This window comes from Ctenopharyngodon idella, chromosome 10 (assembly GCF_019924925.1).
Source record: "Ctenopharyngodon idella isolate HZGC_01 chromosome 10, HZGC01, whole genome shotgun sequence".
NCBI lineage: Eukaryota > Metazoa > Chordata > Actinopteri > Cypriniformes > Xenocyprididae > Ctenopharyngodon > Ctenopharyngodon idella.
The window spans coordinates 811,394-821,205 of NC_067229.1; the positions used below are offsets into that span (position 1 = coordinate 811,394).

Here is a 9,812-nt window from a genome sequence, read left to right on the forward strand (position 1 = left end):
CTGATGTATGGTTTGTTAAGATAGTTGTATCTCGGCCAAATATTGTCCTATTTGAAAATCTGGAATCTGAGGGTGCAAAAAAATCAAAATATTGAGAAAATTGCCTTTAAAGTTGTCCAAATGTAGTACTTATAAATTTTTGATATTTACTGTAGGAAATTTACAAAATATCATTATGGAACATGATCTTTACTTAATATCCTTATGATTTTTGGCATAAAAGAAAAATTGATCATTTTGACCCGTACAATGTATTGTTGGTTATTGCTACAAATATACCCGTGTGACTGGTTTTGTGGTCCATATTGAACATATGAATGTTCAATATTAATGCTGGATAGGCCTGTAAACAGTTCATATACATTTTCTTAAAAAGATTCTGTTCCATTCCAACTGTATTTTTGCAAGTTTGTAGCCTATACTATTATGTATTAATTAGGCTTTGAGTAAGTGAACTTTTGCTGAAGTACTACAAAACAAACAAACAAAAAAACACCAGTTATCATAAATATAGCAATCTTTATTTTACAGGAGCTTTTATTCAAAAATCAGAGCAATGTTACAATCAAATCAACAGTTTGTTATGAGTCAGGCAGTTTACATCACTGAAAATACTGACTGAATGAGTACGTCATCAGAGAAACTAACAAAAATAACATTGGACGTTTCTATCTGCAAGATTTAAAGAGTGCTTAAATCCGTTGTCCCATTTTAAAGTGAAAAGAAAAACTCCCAGAAAGGATTTGGCAACAAGCAACAAAGAACTAAAAGAATCAAAGCTAATGATTAAGTGTGAACAGACAGTTTCATTCTGCAAGAGATGAATACAGAAACGCAAACGTATTTATTCTCTTATACTGGATGTGAAGATTGAGAAACTTTAACAGCAGCCGTTTGAATTGCATGAAGCGCTCATATGACGAAAGTAGTAAAACGAAATCAATTGCTCAACTATTAGAGCTCCTCACTGGAGTTTAATTATCTGCAGATAAAGATCATTCATTTGATCATTAATAACATCAATTGCACAAACTCAGGACATTTCCCAAAAGTCATTTAAACTTTTGTTTTCTGGGTGGCAGCGTCGAGCTGTTTCTACAAACTACGATTTATCATTTATTTACTTTTATTAATATTATTCGCCTGAGAGGGACATTTAGAAATAAAGATACCAACATGCAAAGTTCAAAACTTTTCCAATTCTCAATATTTAAGGCAACTGTTCACGTATGTGAAATATTCAAAACTAAAAATCAACACTAATCAGCAGTGATCGATTCATAATCTCACATGACTGTTACTCCACACACATACTTTGGGTTTAAACATCATCAGTAATGAACTTTAGTGATGAATTATCATACAAAAGAACATGAATATTAACATCTGATTCGAGAAATTCAATGTACAACCTCAGCTCAGAAAATCATTTAACGCCAAGGGTCAAAACGAAGCTCATTATTCAGGAAGTTGTCGACGGCACTGGAAAGACACGTATGACCGCTTTAAATGCATTAAAATAACTGTGAACTTTCTGAGACCGCAAACCGATTCTTGGCATTTTGATTTTTAACACAGAATGAAGCAAAGTAAAACAGGGTGAATCTCACCATATCTGTCAAGAACATGTCCAAGTCATATTTTAGCCCAAAATCAAAAGAAATAAATTAGAATCTTGGATTTAAGAAAAGAAGCGTATTTTGGACTATTACAATTTTACATTTTGACATTACTTACATTTAAGCCCAATTCCATTGCAAAAAATTGTACATTTTATTTAAATTGTACATTTTTAAAGTAACAATGGCAGTATTTATTGTACTAAATAAGTATTTTTTTCCATATAGGATGCTTGTATTACTGCATTACAGTAATGGGAATTGTCATTAAAAATCAAAATGCTAAAATTTTTTCCAATGCTCTTGAACATGATATAATTTCTTACATTTTTCTTTTAATTTTAGGCTGAAACATGGAGGAGGAAATGTTCGTCGTGTGATTCACCCAGCAGGCACAAGTTTGTGAAATCTCAGGGACGAACCAATAAATTAAGTGCTTTCAATCTAAAACCGCTACCATTACTGAAGAAAACGACAGAAACATCCTTCGGAGAAACGGTCAACGAAACATAAACGAGCTTTAGATGGAACAAAAACAGAAAATACAGTCGTACGTAAACAAGAAGGACGAGAATGAGGGCAAATCATTATTAGCAGCGAGAAAATCGTTATTGATGTGACTTTAATCCGATTTAAATATGTGAGAACTAGTCAAACGCAGCGTTAAAATGATAACACAGACCCAAACGTTTCAACATCTGTTGTCTTAAAATAATCATCTAAAGAAAAGTGACTTGGTGAAGTTCGTTCATTCATTTATTTGTTCGTTCATTCACTGGGGATGAAGAACTGCATTAGTCTAAGTGCAGAACGGTTTAAATAAGTCTCGGATGAGTAACAGTAGCAGGATGAAAGTGCAGGAAGAGGATGAATATGGGGTCAGAGGTCACTCGAGGGGCGGCTGCGGCTTGATTTTGAAGACGCAGATGCGCAGGTGAGACGCGATCTCGTTGCAGACGCTCACGCAGTAGCGCACCAGATCGAAGAGGGACAGAATCTGACGGACAAACACAGTAAAGCTCAATTACCAGACGTGATGAGAGACTTCAGGCCCGTCCGAGATCACGTGATCTTACCAGAGAGATCCACAGCACCAGATATTCATCGATGAAGCTGTTGAAGTACTGATCGAGGAACAACAGGCCGGGGCCTAGAAACGCCACGTCGTGAAGATGCATCTCGCTCTTGGTCATGTGAGCCACCTGCGAGAGCCAGGGTTAGAGTTAACGAAAACTACGCCATATTCAGTACTTGAAATTAAATGTAACTGAAATAAAATATATATAAAAACACTTAACCTATTTTATTTTAGCTAGATGCCAAAGCAACATTTCTAATCATTTCTAACCCAGATTACCCTAGCAACCACCCTGATTACCCTAGCAACAATCCAGTTTTTCTGACAGTATGGCCTTCAAAACCTTCAAACTGAAAACCTTAAAAACTTCCAGCTTTTAAAACTACTTTAGGCTTTCTCAAGCCAACATAAAAGTTTGTCTTGATGAACTTTTTTTTTATCTGGTACTTTTTGTACTAAAATGACTAAAACAAAACATTTTGTTACTTAAAATAAAAAAAAAAATTATATATATATATATATATAAATGTATTTTTAGTGCCGTCAAATCGATTAATCACATTTAACATAAAAGTTTGTAAAAATATACATACATACAAACTTTTATGTTAGATGCAGTTTATTGCGATTTATCGATTTGTCAGCACTACTTATTTTATTTTAGCTTGCCAAAGCAACATTTCTAATGTTTGTTTAGTTTCACGTGATGTACTAAAATAACAAACTAAAACTAAATAAAAATGAATAAAAGCTATAGACATGTTAAAAACAAACAAAAAAAAAACATACTAAATAACGATAGTAAAATAACAGTGAGCGGAGGTCAGATCTGCGTCTTTCACTCACCACTAATTTATTGGTGATTTTGGCCGATACGAAGCCGAAGGCCAGAATATACAAACACGGGTGTTTCTCGAAGAGCTGGACGGCTGATTTTTTATAAATCATCATAGCGAGGACGATAACTGAGCCGATGTGCAGGACGGGAGACAAAACACTCGTACCCTGAAACACACACAGCTGATAAAGTGACAATACATATAATATAATAGTGTAGGTCAGTTATATAGCATATAGCTCAGGTACGTACCGCTATCGTGGATCCGTTTTTCCCCACGCCGCCTGTAAATATGACTCGGAAGTAATTGGTACAGGAGAAAACCACCCCAATAAACGTGCAAAGTGCAGGAATTATTTTCATCTGGATATTTATGACGGGAATCTGTTGAATGCAGGAGAATGAGAAACAATCAAATCAAAAGTATAACATACATTATTATATAATACATTATTTTAAAATGTTTCATTTATATAGTTTTTAATGTATCATTTACATAATGTAATTTTTAATATATTCTTTTATAATATATGTATATATCATTTATGCACATACATTATACTTTACATTATGTAAATTATTATATTCTTTTATAATATTAAATATATATAATTTATGTACACATACATTATACTTTACAAGACGTAATTTATTTATTATTTTATAATATAAAAAATATATATAATTATGTACATATTATAATTTACATTATGTAATTTATTAATATACTAATTTAATATGAAATAGAGTTTATGTACATACATTATAATTTACAAAATGTAATTTATTATTAATACATTAATTTATTACATTAAATATAGTTTATGTACTTGCATTATAATTTGCATTATGTCATTTATTAATATATTATTTTATGTTAAATATATAGAATTTATGTACATACATTATAATTATTAACATTATTTAAATGAGAAATTACACATTTTGCAAAATGTAACAATTACACTAGAAAGTATATTAAATAAATGCATATATATTTACTATTTATATGAAATTATACAGTATAATGTAAATATAATTACACTATATAAATATAATATACATTATAAATTACATAATGTAAATAATATATATTGTTAATATACCACATTATTTTAAGACAAAGATGTAATGGAAATAAAGTAAAGGTATTTATGTCAGCTAATTAGCATATGAGACTGATCAAATGAATCAATAATTATTATTTGTGGTTAACACACACACACACACAGCTACAGCTGTTCTGATTGTCAGTGTTATAGTCATAAGGCAGATACACGAGCGGCACAGATGCGTCTGACGTGTGAGTGAATTACCCGAGACTGCCAGAAAGCCGATCCGCCCACAGCAGCCAGTAAATACATGAGAATAATGAAGATCTGCACTTCTGTAACATCAATGCTGAGCGGAGGAGAGAGCCGTGTTAGAGCAAACACAACACACACACACACACACACACACACAGCCAAGCTAATCACAGCAGGATTGGCTTCAGTTATCACAGGAAGTGGAGTCATTCCACTTCGGAGCTGATCTGTACTGATCGGATCTGGATTGGACTCAATCGTCCAAAAGCATGAGGTTCATTAGTGTTTCAGGCAGCTGATTGGTGAATTGCTCGCGTTAGGTGGCCGTTTGGTGTTGGATTTACCGTTGTGTTCCAAAACGTGGGCCCAACTGCAGTCGTAAACGTCTGCAACAACACTAGACAGATCTGCAGTTCTGTAACATCAAATCTGTCCACGGGACAGTGACAAAACAACCTTCAAACACCGCCTGTTACAGACATTAAACCTACAAAACCTTTAGACAAGACACCCCAGGTGAAGAGGGTAAAAAAATTAACTAATATATCCCCATACTTCCCCAACTGACTGATTACATTGAGAATCACAGACATATTACACGTTTTCTGAAATGTTGTTTAAAAATGCGAATGAGGCATTATCTAATTAAATGCATACAATGCAGAAGATAAATCTGAACATTGGACAAAGCCAGGCCTCAAAAGTCTTGTTTGATTTTGTTGACATATTAGAGCTAAATGTTTTTACAGAGGGGATTTTGAATTTCTCTTTTTATCACTCCATAAATTCAGAAAACACTGTCAAAAGCCAGTAAAAAATTAATATTCACCATTTTTTTAAAGTGTTATTAAAAATGTTGTAAAATTTCAATCAAGATATATATCAACAAACCCCTCAGTAAAATCCTTCAGAATATAGGCAGGAATAAAACTGTAAGTTTTGGTGTATGTGAGTGCTGCCGAAGTGGAGAAAAAAACTCATTTTGAGAAAACGACAGTTAAAGATGCATAAATCTACAGATGCAAATAGGTCAAATCCAATAAAATAAACACTTAAAAGTGTATTTTTCATGTTTTCTTTCCACTAGTCTGAAAAAAATAACACATTATAAAAAGCCAAAATTGACCAGTGCATTAATATATTATATTTATATATATTTGCCTGTAGTGTCTTGCCTTAACTAAAGGTGCGGTCACATTAACGAAATTTCATGTGCAAAAGAGGTCAATTGTCTATTGTGAAACCGTTGCAAAATCTGTGCGGGGAAATCTTTCGCCTTCATGCAAAATTCACAATCGCGTGGATTCCTATTAAAATGACTGTATTTTGTCTGCGAAAATTTGCCAAACAGTGGTAAATGCGACCGCACCTTAACATGAAATAAACCATAAAATGTCATTTTACAACTAGGGAATTTGCATGGATGGATGTTATACTTACATGCCGAAGCGCAGCGTACCGGAGACGTACGTCTGCCAGTGGGCACAATAAAACATGAACATGCCGGCGAAACAGCAGAAGAACATCCAGTCGGGGTGAGAGCCCAACTGAACCGCTATACTGGTGCCCAACACCACAAACACTGAGAGAAACACAGAGTTACTCCACAGACATCAAGGGAATGTTTGGTGTGTAAGCAGTCGTTCACACAGGACATGTTACTGACACCTTCTGGTTTAAACGTTTAAACTACTGCTAAAGTCAAGAGAATGAGAAAAAATTATGTTTAAATTAAAACGCTTAAAAAATGAATCTAATATACTATACTCTATTGTTATCAATATAATACACATTTTCAATATTTTAATTATTTATCATATACAACATTGTATAAATTACAATATGTAAATTACATATATTTCTAATATATTATCTAAATGATAAATTACAAAAAAATAATGCAAATATGATTACATTACAAAGTATGAATATATATATTAAATACAAATATATATTTAATATGTATATAATATACTATACATTATCATCAAATTAATTTACAGTATTTTAAATATTTAAGTTATTTGTATAGTTTATTATATATAAATACAAATGTACATCTAAAATGTATATACACTATATATCATTTACATTATGTATTTTTATTAATATATTATTAAATTAAAAATGATTAATTATGCAATAACATTACATTACAAAGTATTAAATATAGATATTACATATCAAATAGGTACAAATATATATTTAATATGTATTAATACTATATTTTAAATATCCTAATTATATGTATAATTATATATAAGTACAAATGTACATACATTATATATATCATTTACATTATGCATTTTTTATTGATACATTATTTAAATGAAAAATGACAAATTATACAAGTATAACATTACATTAGAGTATTATTAAATGAATATATTAAATACAAATATATATTAAATATTTATATAATTTCAATCAATATAATATTTACTATCAATATAATCCACATTATTTTTAATATTTTAATTATTTGTATAATCTAAAATGTACACACATTATATATATAATTTATATTGTCATTTATTATTTATATTTAATAGAGAAATTGTAAATTACACAAATATAACAATTACATACATGAAAATATAAAAATATAGATTTAATATGTATACAATTATATCATATACATATGTATAATTAATATTAATATACCGCAATATTTAGAAGACAAAGATGTAAAAAAAAAAAAAAATTTACAGAATACTAATGGCAGAGGATTAGCATATGAGACTTAAAAATGTGCTGAAGCAGCTGGAGTCATCTGTCTGAATTATGTATACGCGGGCTAACGATTAAAATATACTGCGCAACAACGCGTCCTGTGCGAACGACTCTTAAAAGTGTGCAGTCGTCACCTGTGGAGAGCGAATCACAGCCGTGGTCAAACAGCTCCCCCAGTGGTGAACTGCTGTTAGTGCGTCTGGCCTGTTTTCCATCGATGGCGTCCAACGACTGATAGACAAACAGGCCCACCGCACACAGGAGATATGCCCAGAGAGGAGCCTAAACACACAAAATTAAATTAATTTATAGTCCGAATCTACAGTTTTTACATCAGTACGATTGCGTCGGTACCTGTTCGGTTGCAGTCGGGCAGTAGTACACCAGCACCAGTGTTGTGAAGATGTTGGTCGCCAGGCCGACAATGGTGATGAGGTTGGGCGCGATCCAGGGTGGCATTCTGCCGACAAGCCACTCCCAGTAGCGCTGCATGACGGGTTCGAGCAGCGAGCGTCCCGAGCTGCTGTAGCGATGCTCCTCCAAACGCTTCAGCTGGTGGCGTGACAGAACCGGTGCCGGCAGCTCGAACAGTCGCCGCAGAGCGCCGGGGGTGAACCAGCACGACGAATCCATGCACCGCCCCCGCTCGCGGCCCCCGGCCCCGCCCCGCCGCCCGTGAGCCCCCGTCAGCCCACTCATCACTCTCAGCCAATCACAGCTTGAGTCTGAGCCTGACTCCACCCACTGCGTGCCCACAGAGCCACAGCAGGATGGCTAGACACCTTCAAATAGGAAGGACAAGTTAATTTATTACTGAAAAACACCATCAGAATTTTATAAAATGCAAATCATTTCACCTGTTCACCAATCGTGAGTTAGTAGACGCCGACAGGCCACGCCCCCAAACAAAAGCCTCTCGAGCGCACGTCACGATGCACTTCCTGGATCCTCACCGCTGCAACAAAACAGACAAAAATCTTGTTAAATATTCAGAAAAATATTTTAAACACTTATATATGGAAGCTTGTTTACACAACGGAATAAAAAAATAAAAGTCACAATTCTGAGGAAAAATGCCAGAATTGTGAGAACACGCTATTTTGAGAAAAAATTAATTTTGGAATTTCCTTTTTTTTTTTATGCCATGGTGAAACAAGCTTCCATACTTAGGCAATTATTTACAGAAGGAAATTAACTATTCAGAAAATGTGACAACAAATATTTAAGAGGTTACCAGGGTACTTATAAATACAAAATTATTGAATTTAAAATTACAGACAAATACACACACTAACAAAAACTAATTCATTATCTAACTAACTAATCATGGTCATACCATGGTAATCTTTTGAAGCGTCTTGTAAATAATTTGGCATATGGTTACCATCACTGTACCATGGTACTTTTTAAAAAGTTGTCATGCTACTGAAAACTGAATAATAATGAATAATATTTGAATATGTTAATTAGGATCATTATTATGTAAAGGTGAATGTTTAATCTGTCTGTTTCACTGATTCCAGGTTTAACGGGTCAGATCGCTGATATATCGCTGGTGTCTGTCACCGGTGGTCTGTCAGGGGTCTCGGGGCCGGTTTATAAGGTTCAGGGTTCGAGTCCCGGTCCGGTTCACTGTTTATTCGATCTTTTAACCTTCCAGTCGCATAACTCACCCACTAACTGCAGATAAACTCCAGATTTGGAGAAATGCACGATCTATCCGTTCGGCCCGGTGGGATCCTGATGTTTCGAGTCTGGTGTCGGCTCCGCCGGTCCCAGTCCGGTTAGCGCGAACTGCTAGCTCAACGCCGCCGGTCACTTCCGGCGCAGCTCAACACAGATGCGTCAAGAGTGTCGTAGATGCGGGGAACTGCGCACGCAGGCGCTGGGGTGATTCAAGAGCGTCATAATGGCGCTGCGCAGGACAAGCACTCAAAAAGAATCGCGCAAATAAATTAAACTACTTTTGGAAAAACGATTAAAAGTTCACCCATTTAAGCGTAGTTTTTGCATTTTAATTATGAAATGTTTAAACAACAATTGCTGAGCTTTTCATGGAAAGGAATCTTTAATTATGGTTAATTAATTGATTTGTTTCAAAACAATTATTGATTTGTAATATAACGATTTTGATTATTGGAATATATTTTAATTACAAAAAAACAAAACAAATAAATACGTAAATAAATGTAATAATAATAATTCTTTATATTTACTACGTTTTTAAAGTTAAATTC

The 9,812-nt window shown here is 33.8% G+C and overlaps 1 protein-coding gene across 2 annotated transcripts; it reads right to left on the reverse strand.

Annotated features, from left to right (window-relative positions):
• Positions 1-499: 499 nt before the first annotated feature.
• Positions 500-9,565, reverse strand: cept1b (choline/ethanolamine phosphotransferase 1b). Of its 2 annotated transcripts, none has more exons than XM_051908247.1 (10): positions 9,249-9,565; positions 8,433-8,530; positions 7,930-8,357; positions 7,710-7,857; positions 6,283-6,424; positions 5,187-5,271; positions 3,788-3,919; positions 3,544-3,702; positions 2,696-2,821; positions 500-2,616 (listed from the first exon to the last, which is right to left on the reverse strand). In XM_051908247.1, exons 3-10 carry the CDS (start codon positions 8,272-8,274, stop codon positions 2,506-2,508), a joined length of 1,248 nt encoding a protein of 415 aa, XP_051764207.1. In that variant the 5' UTR covers positions 8,275-8,357; positions 8,433-8,530; positions 9,249-9,565; the 3' UTR covers positions 500-2,505. The 2 variants fall into 2 exon arrangements, with proteins under 2 accessions (XP_051764207.1, XP_051764206.1); XM_051908246.1 differs by lacking the exon at positions 5,187-5,271 and adding an exon at positions 4,852-4,936 and having other exon boundaries at positions 9,249-9,560.
• Between the last annotated feature and the right edge of the window lie 247 nt (positions 9,566-9,812).